The sequence below is a fragment of the Nerophis lumbriciformis genome, linkage group LG18 (assembly GCF_033978685.3).
Source record: "Nerophis lumbriciformis linkage group LG18, RoL_Nlum_v2.1, whole genome shotgun sequence".
NCBI classification, from domain to species: Eukaryota; Metazoa; Chordata; class Actinopteri; order Syngnathiformes; family Syngnathidae; genus Nerophis; species Nerophis lumbriciformis.
The window spans coordinates 18,466,584-18,489,525 of record NC_084565.2 but is presented as its reverse complement, the minus strand read 5'-3'; the positions used below and the strand labels follow the sequence as shown (position 1 = coordinate 18,489,525).

Here is a 22,942-nt window from a genome sequence, read left to right as displayed (position 1 = left end):
CTGTGGACGTTGTGTCCACCGGACCAAAGAGGAAAAGAACCATCTGGGCTGTTATAGGCGCAAAGTTCAAAAGCCAGCATCTGTGATAGTATAGGGGTGTATTAGTGCCCAAGGCATGGGTAACTTACACATCTGTAATAAAAGACCGCGGGTACTAGACTGGCCTGCCTGTAGCCCAGACCTGGGACAGTATAGCTCGGTTGGTAGAGCGGCCGTGCCAGCAACTTGAGGGTTGCAGGTTCGATCCCCGCTTCCGCCATCCTAGTCACTGCCGTTGTGTCCTTGGGCAAGACACTTTACCCACCTGCTCCCAGTGCCACCCACACTGGTTTAAATGTAACTTAGATATTGGGTTTCACAATGTAAAGCGCTTTGAGTCACTTGAGAAAAAGCGCTATATAAATGTAATTCACTTCACTTCACTTCACCTGTCTCCCATTGAAAATGTGTGGCGCAATATGAAGCGTAAAATATGACAACGGAGACCGCGGACCTTTGAACATTTTAGCTGTACATAAAGCAAGAGTGGGAAAGAATTCCACCTGAAATGATTCAAAAATTGGTCTCCTCAGTTCCCAAACATTTACTGAGTGTTGTTGAAAGGAAAGTAATTAAAGGAAAGATGTAACACATGGATAAAAATGTCCCTGTGCCAACTTTTTTGCAATGTGTTGCTGCCATTAAATTCTAAGTTAATAATTATTTACAAAAAAAAATTAAGTTTCTTAGTTCGAACATTAAATATCTTGTCTTTGCAGTGTATTCAATTCAATATAAGTTGAAAAGGATTTGCAAATCATTGTAATCTGTTTGTATTTACGATTTATACAACGGTCCAACTTCACAGGTTTTGGGTTTTGTATGTATATATATATATATATATATATATATATATATATATATATGTATGTATATATATATATATATATATATATATATATATATATATATATATATATATATATATATATATATATATATATATATATATATATATAATGTATGTATGTAAATATATATACATACATACATACATATATATGTGTGTGTGTGTGTGTGTGTGTGTGTGTGTGTGTGTGTGTGTGTGTGTGTGTGTGTGTGTGTGTATATATATAGTGAGTGTGAATGTTGTCTTTCTATCTGTGTTGGCCCTGCGAAGAGGTGGCGACTTGGCAAGGGTATACCCCGCATTCCGCCCGAATGCAGCTGAGATAGGCTCCAGCACCCCCCGCAACCCCCAAAGGGACAAGCGATAGAAAATGGATGGATGGATATAGTGTAAAAAATAACTATTGTTGTAGCTAAAGTCAGTGTGCTAAACTTTTATCTACATCATGGATTTCTTTATTTCAGTTTATAACTATTGTTGATCAACTATTGCTGACTCAACATTATAACGACATGGAGGTGCACTTAATCTGTATGCATAGTTTTACAGTAACTGTGGTCACTATTGTATCAATAAATAACCTCAAATAGTTTTTTTCATCTCTAATTTAAAAAAATCCTACATCCAGGCAGGGCAGAATAATATATGTCAATAAACATGGGGTGTACAAAGTGCAGCCTGTGTTATATTGTAGTCATAAAATAAGCAGCAACAATGAAAAAAATAGAGCTAAACAATATAATCTATGAAAACATATGATACTACTAACAGATGTGTTTTTTAAATACATGTTGCAGAGTATTTGTTCATTTTTAAAGAAAATATATATGCATCATCACCGATTATGAAAATTATATGATGTCATATTGGTACCCCCTCTGGCCACACCCCGTAAGTACAGTATACAGGCTTTCTGTGGGAAACACTAATGACCTGGCATTATGGGTCCAAGCGATCCAAAAAACAAAAACAAAAAAAGTGCTCGATGGATATTGTGAATAATTGTATCTCTCTATGCCGCTGGCACTACATGTGTGAGGCACGTGTCTTGTATTGGCTCAGTGCTCAATGTCACAGGCAGTTTGTTCATGCGGGTGTTGTGTGTCTGTATACTCAGGGTGCAGCTTTGTCCTGCTCTATTTCACAAACCAACCCCACGTGGCCCTATCGGAAAATTTACAACAGCAGCATATACATGTGAGCCAATATAATTCACAACCTTCATTTTATAAGTTTTCTGTTTTAAAGTAAGCCGCTTTTTACAATGAGATGCTTTTAACTTTAAGTCCAGTATCTTTTAGAGTCTGTCTTTTCTTGTTTTTTAAAGATGTTTTTATGATCGTCTCATATTGTATCTTTATGTGTAAGAAACATGGCTCACTGGGCGTGTTTGTATGCTTGCGGCTTCAGCTCGGGATGCAGACGAGCGAGAGAAGTGGATCCATGCCTTAGAGGGAACCATCCTGCGTCACACCCTCCAGCTCCGGGTAAGAAACAACACAAGTTTGCATAAAATGCGTCTTTATGTGCATACTGTTAAGTGTCATCCATCCATCGAACTGTTGGAAAAAAGACTGTTTAGTTGTAGGTCTTCATTATGTTTAATGCCTATTTATGCAAACTTCTGTCTCGATGTTTGCATTGTAGTTTACCATTTGCAAACAGTATACATGAACTCTAGTTGTCTGTTTACTTTCATAGATGTGGTTTTGCAACATTTTACAATTTATGTTTGTTCGGATCTACGTGTGACCTGTAAGTGACGTGTAAGTTTATTTATATATTATAATGACTACCGCTTGCAGTTTTACCTAGTCTATTGCTTTTACACTTGAAAAATTAAGAGCGACTACTCCTATTGTATACATCATCAACGGCTGGATTATGGCTAACAACAAGGTAAGGTCCAAAGAACAGTGAGACTCAAAAGCTGCTGAATCAATTTTAATTTATATCTTAAGGGGTCGTTTAATTTTTTTTCAAATTTTTCTTACATTTGCCTGCTCTATTAATTTTTTAAGAAAGGACATAGGCTTTTCTGTGGTCATCTCGACATTGTAGCTCATATTGGCCTTGTTTTTCCTCAACAAATTCTTATCTTAAATGTGTTGTTGGTGTAGAATATGCTTGTATCTTGTGACCATACTATTAAGAAATACAATCATTAAATGTGGTACTGGTATCCTCTTGTTTTCCTTTGTTGAACTTTATTTGCTGTCCTCTTCTCTTTACTCCCTCTTCACTTCCCTGTATGGCAAACCCTTCTGATGTGCTACGTGTATTCAGCCTGCACGCGCACAAACAAAAACACACGGTTAACATGTTGCTGTCGTCTGCATCATGTGACCCACTCCTTCCAATCTGAGAGCTGCTTACTGATGCTTATGGCTCAACCAAACTGGTGCCCCGCCATCTGCCCTCAGCCAATGGGAGCAGGCGTTGATGCTTGCCCCAGTCAGCATTTGCTGCTTTTGTGTGTTTTCTCTTCTGCCTGCGTGAGAGGAAGTGTGTCTTTCCTGCCAGGGCAGGGTCCTGGATTAACTCTGCTCTGTCTGCCTTGTACTAAACGCCCTGCTGATAACCGATAAGACAAGATCAACCGTGGCTGTATGGCTTACTAGGTCTAAAGGTTGTTGCACTTAATAGTGTTGCACTGCGGTAGAGAGCAGGGTTTGTTGTTCCTGTGAGGCGTAGGAGCGAGGAAGGACAGTAACGTCACCAGACTTGTATGTTTTGTCTGCTTAAAATGAAAGAGCACGAGAGGCAGAGGAAAGAACGTGCATCAATTGGCCTGATGGACAAGATGTGCATATCTTAGCTCAGCATGTCTATTCGAGCAAGGCACGACGTGAGTAAGACAAACACACACTGCACTACAGTAACTTTATTACCTGGCACAGAAGCTTTTTCCTCTCTTAAAGTGGGTCACTCAGAATGGAAAGGCAAATAAAAAGGAGAAGGGGGCGGGGGAGGTGTTGTTTGTCCAGACTGCTTTAGTTATAAGGGTTTGTGTCACTTTGTAAGCGTCTCTAAAGCACAGAGGGATGCATCATCTCTCGTGAAAATTATTGGGAGGGATTATATCATGGAACCGTGAAGACGGAAGCATGTGACATTTTTGGTTGCCTCAGCAAAACATGCAATGTTTCTTATTGTGGAAAGACAGCAGCTCAGAAGTTTTCAGCTGATTAAATGTCAAATCAAAACTACTGTGTGATTCACATATAGTCCAATACTAAACTGCAATTTGATAATGGTTGTAGTGGGTGTTAATTTGACCAAAATGTAGTTTATTTTCGCTCAGGATCCTACGGTCATGCTGACCGTGAACACACCTTTGCTCCTTTTTAAAGAGGTTTGGCCAATTGACTGAAGCTTGATAGAGGTTGAGCTCGCAGATGTTGTTCTCTATAAAGCCAGTGTATTTTTTTACAATTAGATCACATGCTGGTGGCAAGGTTTTGGTTCTTCATGGCCTTTCTTCACATTCCAATGAGATGGTCTCAAGCAAGAGGAAAAGGCCCTTCAGGTCCACAATACAGTAGGACTGAGCAACAGAGCAAAATCAGAACAGGCATATCAGCCCATAAGGTTTGGTCAAAACTTGATTGGATTCCATGTTGAGAAGTGCTGTGTTTTAAGTGGCCTGTCCACAGACTCTCGTGTGTTGTTCATCCTGTTGAACTGTCCACCTTGATGTTAAAGTCATCTCTGTAGTTTAATTTTCTTTCTTTTTTGTGGGGAAGTCTTGTCTTGTGAATACATAAATCAGCTTTTTCTCCACTGTTATTGCTTTTGTCTACTTGTTTGTTCTGGCCATCTGGGTGAGCCCAGCCAGATGCTTAATCTTTTCTGCCACTTGTCGACTAATTGCGTTTTTAACAGCTATTGTGAAATTAGTTTGCCCCTAGCTGTGCCTGCATTGAGTCTGTTTTTAATCAAGCAACAATTTTCTGCATGCAGTCATTTGCTCTCCAGTTTTGGTTGCATTCATTCATTTTGTTGAAGTCTGAATACACAAATCCCAGGCAGACTGACAGACCTTTTAGCCAGTTGTATAGGAAAGGCTGTAAACAATGGTGCTCATATGTTGACCATTTGCTGGAAAATTCTCCTAAACTGTGTTGATGTTACTGGCTGCCATGATGTGTGTTTACAAAGAGTTTGTGACCATGACACAAATTGCAAACATTACTCTGGTATTTTTTAGCATGGCGGTTGACTTACTTTTATTACGGCTGCACTATTAACTTTTTCATTTGTTGTTCCAATCTCAGGAGGCCGAGACAGGATTTGTCCCCAGTGTCCAAGACTTCGACAGAAAACTTGCAGAAGCTGACGCCTACCTACAAATTCTGATTGACCAGTTAAAGGTAGAACAGTTTTTGTGAACATTTATTGCCTTAATTTAATTTTCTTACCTGGTTTTCATGTTTCACTGTTTTTTTCTTGATTGCAAAACATGTCAAAGAGGTTGTATGGAAAGTAAACAAGTAGGGACATTCACATACTTTTGATATTCAATGTTTTATAGTTCATAATGCAAATCCCAAATGTTTTATTCATGTACATTCTAGGTGTCTTATTGAGTAATACATTTACATTCTGAGGCAATCATTATACTATCATACAATATTTTTCACAACTAAAATACAATTATAGGTGTTTAATGTGTATTTATATTAGGACTGTCAAAGTTAACGTGATAACGCCTTAACTATAAATTTCAATAACGGGACACATTTTTTTTAACGGCCGATACGCACACGCGTCCATTTTGACCCTCGGGCAGTGCCGTAGCAGGGGGAACTTGGCTGCAGTTCACTTGTTATTCATGAGCCACAAGCGAGCAGAAATGGAATAAAGGAAGTCGCCGACCTTATGGAAATATCAGGTTTAAAGCCATGGCAAATTGTTTTCCCTACAAGAAAGGACTCTTTTTCGCTTTGGCATCACTGCAGCAAACACCTGTGGGTGGTGCTTCACTTCCGTGTTCAGATTACGGTTAAGGTGCAGTGATAACATAACATTTAGATTGTTACTGTGACTGGTTTAGTCAGTAAGATGACATAAAAGTTTAACAGAAACAAAAGACGGTCGGCAGGAGGTCGAAAGGAGACTTTTGTATTGCAAACTGTCGATCCGACATCAAAACATGTCAAGACACTTTGTCAAACCAATCACACACTTTTAAGGCTTCAAAATAAAAGCGCTACGCTATACATTAACTGCATTTACAAAATGAACATTTCTTACATTACGATCATGCTTTGTCACTAGGGGTGGGCACCGCGGTACTTTTGTGGCACGGACCGAAACCAGCCGATTCGCGTAAGATCCAGCGGTGCCATGTTTCGGTGCCTGGGTTGCCCGTGACGTCACGTCTGTTTTAATTAGTCCTCGCGAGTAGCGAGTACTTGCTAGCACTTGAGAAAAAAACGTCTATTTTGAAGCGGACATGCTCTTAGTAATCTTGCAACCCATCAATGTTTAATGGCAAAAACCCAACCATGCCAAATAGAAGACGCTCTAAAATGTGTCTCATCTTTTCCAAATGCGATGCCAATGCAGATATCGCTGGCTGCAGTATTTGTGACGTAAAAATCTAGGCAAGTAACGGGAATACTTCCAACATGAGGATTGTTCTCATGGCTGAAGAGTGCAGCCAAGTTAGATGTACAGCTGCAACTCCTGCATTTGGCACCTTTAGCCACTGTTTTTCAACCACTGTGCCGCGGCACACTAGCGTGCCATGAGATACAGTCTGGTGTGCCGTGGGAAATTATCTAATTTCACCTATTTGGGTTAAAAATGTTTTTTGCAAACCAGTACCGTATTTTCCGCACCATAAGCCGCCCTGGGTTATAAGCCGCGCCTTCAATGAACGGCATATTTCAAAACTTTGTCCACCTATAAGCCGCCCCGTGTTATAAGCCGCATCTAACTGCGCTAAAGGAATGTCAAAAAAACAGTCAGATAGGTCAGTCAAACTTTAATAATATATTAAAAACCAGCGTGATGTGGGCGCACATGGAGTCGTATATCAACATGGACGGAGCTGCGTGAAAAAAGCCACCCGGCCTCTTCGCGTAAACTTACCTTAACCACTCGCTCATCTTTTTCTTTTTCTTCTTCATCCATCCATCCCTTCGAGTTAGCTTTTATGATGACGCCGGCTGGAAAGGTCTCTTTTGGCAAGGTCTTCCTTTTGAATATCACCATGGGTGGAAGTTTCTGGCCATTAGCATGGCAAGCTAGAACCACAGTGAAGGATGACTTCTCATTCCCTGTGGTGCGAATATTCACCGTACGTGCTCCCGTTGTATCCACAGTGCGGTTCACAGGAATATCAAAAGTCAGTGGAACCTCGTCCATGTTGATAATGTTCTCTGGCCGGATCTTTTTTTCAGCTATCTTGTTTTTACAATATGCACGGAAAGTAGCCAGCTTTTCTTGAAAGTCTTTAGGCAGTTGCTGTGAAATAGTAGTCCGTGTGCGGATGGAGAGATTGCGTCTTTTCATGAACCGGAAACCTGTCGCTTAGTAGGAGCCATTTTGTGGTCTTTACAGATGTAAACACACAAAGGAAATGAAACGTAATATCCGCGCGCTTCTTCTTCTTCTTCTACGTGGGCGGGTGGTTGCTTACAGTAGAAGAAGAAGCGCTTCCTGTTCTATGGGGGCGGGTGCTTACCTTGGCGGTTGCTTGCGTAGAAGAAGAAGCACTTCCTCTTCTATGGGGAAAAAAGATGGCGGCTGTTTACCGTAGTTGCGAGACCGAAACTTTATGAAAATGAATCTTAATATTAATCCATATATAAAGCGCACCGGGTTATAAGCCGCACTGTCAGCTTTTGAGTAAATTTGTGGTTTTTAGGTGCGGCTAATAGTGCGGAAAATACGGTAATTATAGTCTGCAAATGATGTGTTGTTGTTGAGTGTCGGTGCTGTCTAGAGCTCGGCAGAGTAACCGTGTAATACTCTTCCATATCAGTAGGTGGTAGCCGGTAGCTAATTGCTTTGTAGATGTCGGGAACAGCGGGAGGCAGCGTGCAGGTAAAAAAGTATCTAATGCTTAAACCAAAAATAAACAAAAGGTTAGTGCCCCTAAGAAAAGGTATTGAAGCTTAGGGATGGCTATGCAGAACAAAACTAAAACTGAACTGGCTGCAAAGTAAACAAAAACAGAATGCTGGACGACAGCAAAGACTTACTGTGGCGCAAAGACGGCGTCCACAAAGTACATCCGAACATGACATGACAATCAACAATGTCCCCACAATGAAGGATAAAAACAACCAAAATCTTCTTGATTGCTAAAACAAAGTAGATGCGGGAAATATAGCTGAAAGGTAAAACATGAAACTGCTACAGGAAAATACCAAAAAAAGAGAAAAAGCCATTAAAATAGGAGCGCAAGACAAAAACTAAAACAATACACCCAGGAAAACAGCAATAAACTCCAAATAAGTCAGGGCGTGATGTGACAGGTGGTGAAAGTACACCTACTTTGAGACAAGAGCTATAGTGATGCATGCTTGGTTATGGTTTAAAGTCATATCCAACAATTGCGACAACGACTTTTTACTGTCAACTGAGTTTCCTTTTTTAATGACGTCTGCTGGTGGTGTGCCTTCGGATTTATTCAACGCAAAAAATGTGCCTTGGCTCAAAAAAGGTTGAAAAACACCGCCTTTAGCGACTCGACTGCAGCCAACAACACGGGGAAGAAATGACGTTAACATTTGGTGATATTGATAACAGCGACATCATCATTCTCTATGTCTGCTCCAGGTAAAAAGCCTACTGTATAAGAAAAATATGTTAGCTTTGCATTTTAACTTGCAATAGTTATCATAAACAGCCCGGTTCCTCGTGCTGTAATTTGTAATGTTAATATACATTTTTTGCTTCACTTTCATTTGTAGTTTAATACTTTTGGGGGAAAAAATCCTGGCTCGCTCAAATATTGTGTCAATTTTATAACATGTTCTGGTTGAGTCTTCAATTACAAAATGATTAGCAGGCTCAATATTACATTTTATTAAAACATTGCCATGCAGAGATATGAAGACCGTTATCTTGTACAACATGTAGTATACAAAATATCAGAAGCATTTATTCAGGTAGAAATATCACAGATTACAGTTGGGATAGGCTCCAGCCCCCTGTGACCCCACAAGGGACTAGTGGTAGAAAATGGATGGATGGATATTACAAAAACATCTTTGACAATGGAAGCATGATCCTAACAATCAACATTTTGTGTTATTTATGCGTGAAACTGAAGTGTAGCTCCTCCTCCGAGTGTAAGTGCTCCTAAAGCAGGAATATAAATTCTGTATTTCTACAAAATACATAACACACAGTAGGCAATTTTTCTGAAAATTGTCATAAAATCATGTTTGTCCTTTTTGTGTTGAGCTGTTTAAATGGCATAATGCTTAAAACACATTTATTTAAAGCAAATTAATTGTCCTTTCATGGTGTTAAAACTTGAAAGTTATCTGTCTAGGGTAAACTTATTAAAGATGAAAAATTATATATATCTGCGATTAATTGAGTTAACTATGAACAAAATGTGATTAATTGTGATTTAAATATTTGAATCGTTTGACAGCCCTAATTTGTATACATATCAGAGGTTTAACGGTATATGTATTGTAATCAACATTTTGAGTTACTAACCCCGTTTCCATATGAGTTGGGAAATTGTGTTAGATGTAAATATAAACGGAATACAATGATTTGCAAATCATTTTCAAACCATATTCAATTGAATATGCTACAAAGACAACATATTTGATGTTCAAACTGATAAACTTTTTTTTTTTGCAAATAATCATTAATTTTAGAATTTGATGCCAGCAACACGTGACAAAGAAGTTGGGAAAGGTGGCAATAAATACTGATAAAGTTCAGGACTGCTCATCAAACACTTATTTGGAACATCCCACAGGTGAACAGGCAAATTGGGAACAGGTGGGTGCCATGATTGGGTATAAAAGTAGATTCCAGCACAAACAAGGATGGGGCGAGGGTCACCACTTTGTCAACAAATGCGTGCGAAAATTGTTGAACAGTTTAAGAAAAACCTTTCTCAACCCGCTATTGCAAGGAATTTAGAGATTTCACCATCTACAGTCCGTAATATCATCATAGGGTTTAGAGAATCTAGAGAAATCACTGCACGTAAGCAGCTAAGCCCGTGACCTTCGATCCCTCAGGCTGTACTGCATCAACAAGCGACATCAGTGTGTAAAGGATATCACCACATGGGCTCAGGAACACTTCAGAAACCCACTGTCAGTAACTACAGTTGGTCGCTACATCTGTAAGTGCAAGTTAAAACTCTCCTATGCAAGGCGAAAACCACCCAGAAACGCCGTGGGCTTCGCTGGGCCTGAGCTCATCTAAGATGGACTGATACAAAGTGGAAAAGTGTTATGTGGTCTGACAAGTCCACATTTCAAATTGTTTTTTGAAACTGTGGACGTCGTGTCCTCCGGACTAAAGAGGAAAAGAACCATCCAGGGACGGCGCGGCGGTAGAGTGGCCGTGCGCAACCCAAGGGTCCCTGGTTCAATCCCCACCTAGTACCAACCTCGTCATGTCCGTTGTGTCCTGAGCAAGACACTTCACCCTTGCTCCTGATGGGTGCTGGTTAGCGCCTTGCATGGCAGCTCCCTCCATCAGTGTGTGTGAATGTGTGTGTGAATGGGTAAATGTGGAAGTAGTGTCAAAGCGCTTTGAGTACCTTGAAGGTAGAAAAGCGCTATACAAGTACAACCCATTATCCGGATTGTTATAGGCGCAAAGTTGAAAAGCCAGCATCTGTGATGGTGTGGGGGTGTATTAGTGCTCAAGACATGGGTAACTTACACATTTGTGAAGGCGCCATTAATGCTGAAAGGTACATACAGGTTTTGGAACAACATATGTTGCCATCCAAGCAACGTTACCATGGACGCCCCTGCTTATTTCAGCAAGACAATGCCAAGCCACGTGTTACATCAACGTGGCTTCATAGTAAAAGAGTGCGGGTACTAGACTGGCCTGCCTGTAGTCCAGACCTGTCTCCCATTGAAAATGTGTGGCGCATTATGAAGCCTAAAATACCACAACGGTGACCCCCGGACTGTTGAACAACTTAAGCTGTACATCAAGCAAGAATGGGAAATAATTCCACCTGAGAAGCTTAAAAATGTGTCTCCTCAGTTCCCAAATGTTTACTGAGTGTTGTTAAAAGGAAAGGCCATGTAACACAGTGGTGAACATGCCCTTTCCCAACTACTTTGGCACGTGTTGCAGCCATGAAATTCTAAGTTAATTATTATTTGCAAAAAAAAAATAAAGTTTATGAGTTTGAACATCAAATATCTTGTCTTTGTAGTGCATTCAATTGAATATGGGTTGAAAAGAATTTGCAAATCATTGTATTCCTTTTATATTTACATCCATCACAATTTCCCAACTCATATGGAAACGGGGTTTGTAGAAAACTTTGGTTCAGTGTAGAGCCGTACCGAATATCTGCAGTTCCTTTTTCATTTGCTGGCGGTACAGTACAATTATGAATTGCAATAAACAAAAAAGACGAGGACAAATGGAAAAATACAGCAAAAGGGTTGCATATCTATATAGTAGTGCAGTCAAATGAATATTTTTTTTAATCACATTTTGGAATTAGAAATGATCATGATTATTTACAGGTAATTACTCGCTTGCTTAATTAAAATTAGCTTAAGAAAAGACCCTAATACCAGTGCACAAATGCAATTTTATTGTCAGAATGTCATACAGTAATTTTTCTAAATGTTTTACATGTCATTTATTCGCACAAAACTTTGTAACAGTTTTATCTAAAGTTTTTTCCGCCTATATTTTGGAGTGGAATTCTACAGCGAGCACACCAGTCGGAGCTTCCTCACTCATTTGTGTACTGACGTGTGCGTTGAGCTGATCACTGACCGTATAGTGGTTAGGGTAAAAGTGCTTGTACGGTCAAGATAAATTGCATAATTAATCTAAATGTGAACATGATTATATTTTGTTATAATTTTTTATCTTGATAATTGTTTGTGATTAATCACATGAGTTAACTTGTTCATTTTCACCAGTTAATTGTCTCATTGTATATGTATATTAATAAATATATGTATATTAGGTTTGTACGGTATACCGGTATTAGTATAGCACCGCGATACTAATGAATCAAATTCTGTACTATACCGCCTCTGAAAAAAAACAGTCCCCCACTCCCCCGCGCCCCCGTCATCGTCACGTCGTGTCATTGCTGGTTTACAAGTAGACGAGCATGTTCGGTAGCTCACAATCACGGAGTACTTAAAAACAGACAATGTCTGTAGACATAAAAGGGAGAACGGACGCATTTTGGCTTAAAATCTAACGATAAAGGTGAAGTTTTAACACTGAAACGCCCACCGGAAGAGGTGCTTTAAGACATGGCTAGCTAGCTAATCCTCGCCTCTATGGCGACAAATAAAAAATACGTTTCTTACAAGTATTCTACATTACATTGAAGTGTCAGCCGAAACTGTCAGCGGTTAAGAAACCTCTCTTCCACAAAAATTTTAATTGTCTGAACACACAGAATTTTGCACATATACTGTATATATTGCACACAAGATACAGTTACTAATTGATAATGTAGAAAACGCACTCATAAACAACTTAACGTATTTAAATCTGTATTTACTCTTCTGTAGTTTAACCAGTTGTTTAAACAAACAACCTTGTTTACCTCTTCAGATGATAATGCTGATCCATTTTGGTACAATGTGACCCTAGCTCGTTGAGATCATTTACAGATGTCCAATGTTCTCCAAGAAGCAAAATAAATTCACATTCAGCCAGTAGTTGCAACTCGATGCTTTTGTTTGTGTAGTACTGTTGGTGTATCCGTAATTGTGCCTCTCCAAAGTATTGTACGACATATCAGCTGTGGTGATATGAATGACATCTTCATGCAGCACTTGGTCTTCACAGATATTAAGTGGCTGTCCGTTTAGCAAAGGCATATGTTTAACTGTATCACTTTTGTTGACTACATTGACGCAGGTAAACTACAAGCGTAGCATTCTCCTCTGCTTGTTGTCGATGTCGCATTCATACTATCTGCGCCATCCTCGAGTACGTCTTTCGCTTTAAGATGGTATTTGAAACTTGATATGCGCCGATGATAATGTTTGTCCCTGCTGGGATTGTCCAAATACCAATCATTTAGTACCAAAATGTATATTGATACATTTTGATACTTTTTCAAATTAAGGGAACTACAAAAAATTCCAATATTGGCTTTATTTTAACAGAAAATCTTACACTACATTAAAAACTCACAGTCAAAGAACAATTTTACAGGGTTAAACTATAAATTAAAAGGCATTAAACCTTGGACTTTTCTTATTGCACTCAAAGAACAATTTACAAATGGCTCACCAAACAAAACATAAGTCACCGACATGGACCCATCAGCTGCGAAAGCTCGCTCTCCAATCGGTTAAACGGACTACATACAGTAAGTCCACAGTAACTTCTTGGGGAATTTACTGAGGAATTTGTTGAACTAAAACAATACATAAAGAATGTCCTTGTAAGGTAATAATACTAACAGACACTCGTAAACGTTGTTTGCATATTAGGTAATGCTAACGACGCTAGCGCCGTTACATTCCGATTGCACGTACAAATATGCATGAGAACACTCCTATAGACACCACACATGGGACGGTTTCGTAAGTATAAACGGTTTTAGTTATACTGTAAAACGTACAAATATTGCTTAGATTGATGAATAAAGAATCCATACGATTAGAAACGCTATGGACGGCTAAAAGACTGAGCACGCTAGTTGAAATAAAAAACTTTAAAAAAAACATTACCAATAAATGGAAAGGCACTGCAGCACCTGCAGTGAGGGAATTCGTTCAAAAGATGGCGCCATACTACAAACAATTAAACACCCTCTAAGTGTTTTTGCCTGTTTTTTATTTAATAAAATTATTGGGAGCGCCGTGCCAGCAACTTGAGGATTTCAAGTTCGATCCCCGTATGCGCCATGCGAGTCACTGCCGTTGTGTCGTTGGGCAAGACGCTTGCTCCCAGTGCCACCCACACTGGTTTAATTGTAGCTTAAAGATATAGATAATGGTTTTACTATGTAAAGTGCTTTGAGTTTGTAGAAAAAAGTGCTATATTGATGTAGTTTATATCGATTCACATTTTTGTTATCGCCGTTAGCGAAGAAAAAGAAAAATCCATAAATTAGCCGCTTTGTTTTATAAGCCGCAGGGTTCAAAGTTTAGGTAAAAAGTATCGTCTTATAGTGTGTGTCTGTGTGTGTGTGCGTGCGCAAGAAAGCAATAATAATACGTCAATAATCTCGAAGATTAAAAGTACCGCAAGAAAGCGTCTTTTTCCCCAGTTTCTTGAACTAAATTGGATGGCAAATTTGACCAGCCTCTCGGCCATTCCTCTTCTATCCAGGTGAGAGGCATTATTTATAATTTAGAATTAACTTTTACCAATTTAGTTGAGAGGTGAAGCAGAAGCAGCTGCAGGACACCGGCCGGCTCACTATTTGTGTCAACAATACAGCAGCATAAGCTAGTGGGGTGCGATAAAATTTCCACTAAAATAGTTTGTCTGAGTTTGTGCTTATAATAACAATATCACTAATATTCAGATTACGAGATGTAAATGGAATATTTTTGGCTGTTTTTGGATGGATGTTTAGAGGGATTTCTGGGCGGAATAGAGGAGCCTCCATTGACTGCATTGTTACTCACATTTGCAAACGTTTATTTACGAATCAGAATGCATAAAAAAGTAAACATATGTGTTCTGGTCTTACATAGGGATTGTGAATGACAAACAGCATATCTCGTCCCCATGTTTGCGTATTTGCAGTATAGCTGGTCTGCTGTTTCAGGGCAGTTCCCACAATGACGTCCTCAGATCTCAAATCTACGAAAATTGCCGCAGTCTTTTGGAGCGGAATATTCAAAATGGCCATTTGAAATTTGGAGGTTTCGATGGTATTTTAACGTACTTTGCAGGTTAGAATTATATTTGGGTATGGTTTAACAGCATCTAATACAGCATATATATAAGCAGCATTTATTTTTCTATTATACTGGTACTTTAAAATTAAATATTGGTGTTGCAGAAGCCTTATTAAAACAATATTATTAGAACATCTTGCACAGTATTTTTCACTAGCACAAAGAATAGCATTCCAAATTCAATCAGTCAATGCAGCCTTTTTCTCATTGTGTTTTCTATCATTTCTCACAGCTATTTGATGACAAGATCAAAGATTGCAAAGAGGATGAATCACGCAGAGTAAGTACCAGTAGTACTGCGCACTGTCCTTGTATTTAAGCTATCTCTGTTCTGGCCACTGAGCATCATAAGGAGCGGTTTAACCCTTCAAGAATTTAGCGATTATAGCTGTCAGGGTGACGGGCATGTTCATTTTATAAAGACAGGTTTAAGCAATTAGTTTTCAAGTCATTAATAAAGCAAAGGCATAACATGTGTTAAGACAAACTCAGCATACAGTTGACCACTTTAATTAAATCTACAGTATTTGTAAAAGTAATATTTTGTTTTGTTTGACCTAATTGTAATTTGTTTTCATTGGAATATTTGGGCATATAAAAATTTGTTTTTCAGTAGCTGTCTTTCTAACACAATAAACAGCCTCCCCACATTTCCAAGGTCAAAGGAACATTCCTACCATAAATAACAGTGGAGATTAAACACATTTATTGTAAGCAAATGTGTATTCTGACTATATTTCTATATGTACAATTTTACTGCATTTTCCTTTTGTTTTTCAGAAAATAGAACATTTGAAAGAGACTACTTGTGTAAGTTGGACTTGACACACCTTCCTTCCTGCTTTTCAGTTTTGAAGTCCCTTCCTGCTGATTTATTTCATTTCTGTGTTGGTCTTCACAGAGTATGGTAGAGTCCATCAAGCACTGTATTGTTCTGCTGCAAATTGCCAAGGTACGTGTATTATCTTTGCTCGCATGCTGTTTGTGTGGATCATCATATCAGTGTTGACTGTGTTATCTGTGTTTTATTCCTGGGGTAGTTCCCAGCTTATGTCTGCTACTTGGGTCAGTGGCCAATGAGGATATAGCCCAGTTATCATTTCATCACATGTAAATTTCTTCTTTTGAAAATATGTAAAACAAGATCAACTATTACAACGATTCTGTCCAATCTGTACTTGTGATGAAAGCTATGGATTTAGTAATGTGATGAAATGATTACTTCATGTGGCAAGTTGGTACATATGTAATCATGATCCTACCTAAGCAAATAGTCTAACATTGTCTTCTTAAAATTTCAAGGACCAAAGTAACGAACAGCAACACGCAAACGGACTTATAGTAAGTTTAACATTCTCTGTCACATGGCAAGGATTAAAATCAAAGAAACCGCTAACTTTCCTTTTCCCGCTTGATTCACTTCACACTGTAGGAAAGCGGATACAATTGGATCTCTGTTAGTGCATGAAATCTGATACGGAGATTTTTGTCCATCTCAAGCTTTTTTCTCACATCTGCCACAGTTTCCTCTTGATCTTCTAAACAACTTCCTGATTTTATTTGATTGTAGTCTTTTAGCAGTGGTTGGGAACTATTCTTTATCAATATGTTTGTATGTGTTAAAATTTATGTGATAATAATGTGCATTGTGTGTTCATATACAGTCGTGGTCAAAAGTTTACATACAGTTGTAAAGAACATAATATCATGGCTGTCTTGAGTTTCCAATAATTTCTACAACTCTTATTTTTTGTGATAGAGTGATTGGAGCACATACTTGTTTGTCACAAAAACATTCATGAAGTTTGGTTCTGTTATGAATTTATTATGGGTCTACTGAAAATGTGACCAAATCTGCTGGGTCAAAAGTATACATACAGCAATGTTAATATTTGGTTACATGTCCCTTGGCAAGTGACTACCAATAAGGCGCTTTTGGTAGCCATCCGCAAGCTTCCAGTTGAATTTGTGACCCCTCCTCTTGACAAAATTGGTGCAGTTCAGCTAAATTTGTTGGTTTTCTGACATGGACTTGTTTGTTCAGCATTGTCCACATGTTCTCAATGGGGTTTAAGTCAGGACTTTGGAAAGGCCTTTCCTCCAGAAGGTCTTATCTTTGGCCATGTGATCAGCAGCAAACTTTAGACAAGCCTTAAGGTAGGGCTGGGCGATATGGCCTTTTTTTAATATCTTGATATTTTTAGCCATATCGCGATACACGATATATATCGCGATTTTTTTACCTTAGCCTTGAATGAACACTTGATGCATATAATCACAGCAGTATGATGATTCTATGTGTCTACATTAAAACATTCTTGTTCATACTGCATTAATATATGCTCATTTTAAACTTTCATGCAGAGCGGGAAATCACAACTAAGTCAATTTACCAAAACTGCATTTATTAAACAGTTATTAAGCAGTGGCACAAACATTCATGTCATTTCAAAACAGAACGTGCAAGATTGTCAGAGACATTTTAAAACAAGCTATTAGTGCACTTTTGTGCATGATGTCCTCAAGATGACAAATCAAAACAACACTAAATTAAAGTGCACTTTTTGTACAGAACGCCACTACAATAGTTTAAAACAAATAAAGTGCACTTTTGTGCATGATGAAATAAAAATTAACTGCATAATAGGAAATCCAATTGTGTACGTCCTTCGCTATGTGGTAGGTTCTGGCGGACGATATCTCCTTATGTCGTTTTTTTTTCATACGGTGTTGATGTGGAAATGGTTGCCTCGGCATTTTGTTGGCGTGGTATCGAACGGAGATGTTGACGTGCGGATTAAGCACAGTTAATTCTCAAGCGGGTAACTTTCAAATGATGAAATTATGATAATGATGATATTAGCAGTAATGCTACTTTTTATAGCAACGCTTTCGCCCCACACTTGACAAATTACGTTTGTCTGTTCGACATATTCCCACTTGAAGCCAAACCACCGCCAGACGATGGACCCCCTGCTGTTTTTTGGGGGAATTCATTATTCCTTCATTTGTTACCAGATTCGCACCTTCTTTCTCTCGTATCACCACTAGCATCACAGCTAACGTTACCCATGCTGCTACCTCTTTGCTGCGCGAGGGCGTATACGTATGTGACGTATGTCGTGACAGTATGTGACGTGTAAGAAGATGCGCTAGTCTGTCTGTGAGAAGGAGACACAGGAAAGAGCGAGGAGAGCCTGTAGTGTAATGCCAGCAGCTAAAAGCAACTGCGTGAGAACATATACTCGAATATCACGATAGTCATTTTCTATATCGCACAGAGACAAACCCGCGATATATCGTGTGTATCGATATATCGCCCAGCCCCACCTTAAGGTGTCGCTTCTGGAGCAAGGGCTTCCTTCTTGCATGGTAGCCTCTCAGTCCATGGCGATGCAAAACACACTTGACACTGACACCTGTGTTCCAGCAGCTTCCAATTCATTGCAGACCGGCTTTTTGGTGGTTCTCGGTTGACTCTTGATCATCCTGACCAATTTTCTATCAGCAGCAGGTGATAGCTTGCGTTTTCTTCCTGATCGTGGCAGTGACAAAACTGTGCCATGCACTTTATACTTACGAACAATTGTCTGCACCGTTGCTCTTGGGACCTTAAGCTGCTTTGAAGTGACTTTCCTGACTTGTTCAAGTCAATCATTCATTTTTTCAGATCTGTGCTGAGTTCCTTTGACTTTCCCATTGTCGCGTTTGTAACCGAGTCTAATGACTGCATCACATGAGCCCTATTTAAATGGGCTCAGAGAAGTCAACAGTTGTCGTCAATCACAATCACTCACTTGAAGTTAAGAGACCATGCCATGAAGCTAATTTGATTTGATTGTAACTTTTCTACATCACCAAAATTGATAATGTATGTTGCTGTATGTATACTTTTGATCCAGCAGATTTGGTCACATTTTCAGTAGACCCATAATAAATTAATAAAACAACCGAACCTCATGAATGTTTTTTTGTGACCAACAAGTATGTGCTCCAATCACTCTATCACAAAAAAATAAGAGTTGTAGAAATGATTGGAAAATCAAGACAGCCATGACATTATGTCCTTCACAAGTGTATGAAAACTTTTGACCACAACTGTATATGTGCTTGCATGAGAATGTTGCACTTCACTTCACCTATCTAATTGGAGTCAATGAATGCACTATATATGTACAAACCCCGTTTCCATATGAGTTGGGAAATTGTGTTAGATGTAAATATAAACGGAATACAATGATTTGCAAATCCTTTCCAACCCATATTCAATTGAATGCACTACAAAGACAAGATATTTGATGTTGAAACTCATAAACTTTATTTTTTTTTGCAAATAATAATTAACTTAGAATTTCATGGCTGCAACACGTGCCAAAGTAATTGGGAAAGGGCATGTTCACCACTGTGTTACATCACCTTTTCTTTTAACAACACTCAATAAACGATTGGGAACTGAGGAAACTAATTGTTGAAGCTTTGAAAGTGGAATTCCTTCCCATTCTTGTTTTATATAGAGCTTCAGTCGTTCAACAGTCTGGGGTCTCCGCGGTCTATTTTACGCTTCATAATGCGCCACACATTTTCGATGGGAGACAGGTCTGGTCTGCAGGCAGGCCAGGAAAGTACGCGCACTGTTTTTTTACGAAGCCACGCTGTTGTAACACGTGCTGAATGTGGCATTGTCTTGCTGAAATAAGCAGGGGCGTTCATGCAAAAGACGACGCTTAGATGGCAGCATATGTTGTTCCAAAACCTGTATGTACCTTTCAGCATTAATGGTGCCTTCACAGATGTGTAAGTTACCCATGCTTTGGGCACTAATGCACCCCCATACCATCACAGGTGCTGGCTTTTGAACTTTGCGTCGATAACAGTCTGCATGGTTTGCTTCCCCTTTGGTCCGGATGACACGATGTCGAATATTTCCAAAAACAATTTGAAATGTGGGCTCGTCAGACCACAGAACACTTTTCCACTTTGCATCAGTCAATCTTAGATGATCTCGGGTTAAATGATCTCGGGCCCAGAGAAGCCGGCGGCGTTTCTGGATGTTGTTGATAAATGGCTTTCGCTTTGCATTGTAGAGCTTTAACTTGCACTTACAGATGTAGCCACCAACTGTATTTAGTGACAGTGGTTTTCTGAAGTGTTCCTGAGCCCATGTGGTGATATCCTTTATAGATTGATGTCTGTTTTTGATACAGTGCCATCTGAAGGATCAAAGGTCATTCAATGTTGGTTTCCGGCCATGCTGCTTACGTGGAGTGATTTCTCCAGATTCTCTGAACCTTTTGATGATATTATGGACCGTAGATGTTGAAATCCCTACATTTCTTGCAATTGCACTTTGAGAAATGTTGTTCTTAAACTGTTTGACTTTTTGCTTACGCAATTGTGGACAAAGGGGTGTACCTCGCCCCATCCTTTCTTTCTGAGCATTTTTTGGGAAGCAGTTTTTATACCCAATCATGGCACCCACCTGTTCCCAATTAGCCTGCACACCTGTGGGATGTTCCAAATAAGTGTTTGATGAGTATTCCTCAACTTTATCAGTATTTATTGCCACCTTTCCCAACTTCTTTGTCACGTGTTGCGGGCATCAAATTCTAAAGTTAATTAATAATAACAAAAAAATGTTTATCAGTTTGAACATCAAATATGTTGTCTTTGTATCATTTTCAACTCAATATGGGTTGAAAATGATTTGCAAATCATTGCATTCCGTTTATATTTACGTCTAACACAATTTCCCAACTCATATGGAAACGGGGTTTGTAGTTTCCATACACACTGCCTGCTTATTGACCTATCCTGCTGTGGAGCCATCCAGCCAGCACTTTACTGCCTATGCAGATGCCAAACATCCTTTTGCATGTTCCATCTACTGATAGTGTTTAGTGTTCTTGTTTTCCAAAGTTGTAACAAAAGGACCAGGATGTGAAACTATTTTAATGTGTGAATTTGGGAACTGTGACTGTCCTTATATGATTTGAGAACAAGAGGTCAAATACTTCCACATTGAGTAACGCTTGGGGCAAGCCTTTCTGCAGTTGGATTTTGAAGCATCTTTGAATATCACCAAAAAACTTTTAACCAAAACTCATGGCTTCATGAGTATGTATTCTCAAATATCTGAGCTTTGTAAAAAAAAAAAAGAAGCTAAATTTGACAGAGTTAGTGCATTGATGTGTACTTCTAGTGTGGATCTTGATGATAGATTCCCAGTATCTCATAGTCTGCACATAGGTATTTAACGATAAACTGTATAAAGATAAACCGCAGTAAAACTTCCTACGGTCGGTATTGCCAATTTAAATTGAAATGATAGTAAAATCGTGATTATTAACACTTTGATAAAGTGACACTGCTCATTTACTGGAGAATCAATCTAGCACTAGCTAGCTTATGTTCCTCTATGAAAACAAGAAACATTAAGGTCTTTCTCTATTAAAAGATGATATTCCCCAATCTAAACTTGTAGAAACACATTATTGTCTGAGCAACTAAGATATTCAATTGTGCACATTGAACCTACAGGCTGTGCTCACTTAGACAAAAAATGGATCAATCCGTACTCGAACCAATATAACAGGAAGTGCCCAACACACAATTTATTTCCTTTATCCTTAAAATAACTTTTACAAATCAAAACCGTAGATGATAAACATATTTAAACACTCCAATAAAAATAATATGGCTCTTAAGTAGCCAGAACAATATTATTATATAACAAATAAGAAGGTCCTGGGTTCGATCCCCGGGCTCGGGGTCTTTCTGTGTGGAGCATGTTCCCCCCGTGACTGCGTGGGTTCCCTCTGGCTTACTCCAAAAACATGCACCTGGGGATAGGTTGATTGGCAACGCTAAATTGGCGCTCGTGTGTGAGTGTGAATGTTGTCTGTCTATCTGCACATTTTATGGTATAAGCTGTGTGCTAAATAGACCTTTTTAGGGCCGCTGTGCCTTTAATGTGCAAAACAATCCTCTGTGTTTATCTATTATTGGTGTATCTATGGTTTCTTTCTTGTAAGACAGAAAGCTAGTGTGTTAAAAGCTTAAACCCTCCATCGACTTTTGATTGTCAATTGATTGTCTTTCGATGTAATATTAAACAATGTTGTATCTCGGGCTAGGAATCTCAGGGTACCTCACAATGCGAAACGATATGTGACATGGTTCAGGATAACTATGATATTTCGATATGTCTGATGCAATAGGGTTAAAACAACAACAAAGAAAAAAACGTTTTTCAGCTTATATGTTGCATCTTTGCAACTCAGTTATTTTACTTATTGTAGCGCGTTTGTTACTCCTCCTGTGACTTGTGTGAGGGGCATAATTCATGTGCATTACAGGATGTTGTAGTGTGGTTGTTTGAAGGCATCACGAGATTTAGTGGTGTGTGTGTGTGTTCCAAGGTGGCTGTGCAGCAGTCCATGAATTTAGTTACCATATTTTTCTGACCATAGGGCGTCACATTAGGTGCATAGTATATTCATAAAAAAGGCTCATCGGATTATAAAGCGCATTGAAGGGGTCAAAAATAGGATTTTTTTTGTACATTCACAACATAACATGAATGGAGGATGTTTGGTCTAAAATTTAATGTTTTACAGACCATCTTCAAGTCCCTTTCTGACAATCTCTTCAAGATGTTCTGTTTTGTGGGCAGTCTTATTTCTGTGGCTCCACTTAGACAGTGTCTTCTGCCTGTCATCTTTTGGTGTAGTTTTTAGCGATTTTATAGTGAGTCTACTGACAGATACAAGTTGTACGCTACTTTGTATTACAAATGGCGACAGTGGAGGATGAATGCCCCACAGCAAGAGGATAGAAAAAAATAAGCTTATTGACTACGGTGTCATCACATCACGTACTACAATGGCGGACTTGCGCCACATTTTAGGGACTTTTGCAGGTCCCAATTACACAACAGCAGAACCCATTGCTAGTATTCCGTCACGTGACT

At 39.0% G+C, this 22,942-nt stretch overlaps 1 protein-coding gene across 4 annotated transcripts in view; it reads left to right on the top strand.

Annotated features, from left to right (window-relative positions):
* Nucleotides 1-22,942, top strand: part of osbpl9 (oxysterol binding protein-like 9) — a 90,012-nt gene that overhangs the window by 42,198 nt on the left and 24,872 nt on the right. For 2 of the 4 annotated variants that reach the window (XM_061977786.2, XM_061977788.2), the window contains 6 exons: nucleotides 2,300-2,376; nucleotides 5,167-5,262; nucleotides 15,206-15,253; nucleotides 15,754-15,783; nucleotides 15,875-15,925; nucleotides 16,276-16,314. In XM_061977786.2, coding sequence (XP_061833770.2) covers nucleotides 2,300-2,376; nucleotides 5,167-5,262; nucleotides 15,206-15,253; nucleotides 15,754-15,783; nucleotides 15,875-15,925; nucleotides 16,276-16,314 — 341 coding nt within the window. Of the gene's footprint in view, nucleotides 1-2,299; nucleotides 2,377-3,409; nucleotides 3,738-5,166; nucleotides 5,263-15,205; nucleotides 15,254-15,753; nucleotides 15,784-15,874; nucleotides 15,926-16,275; nucleotides 16,315-22,942 lie in introns of those variants that run through there. The other 2 variants (XM_061977791.2, XM_061977787.2) reach the window with 2 other exon arrangements.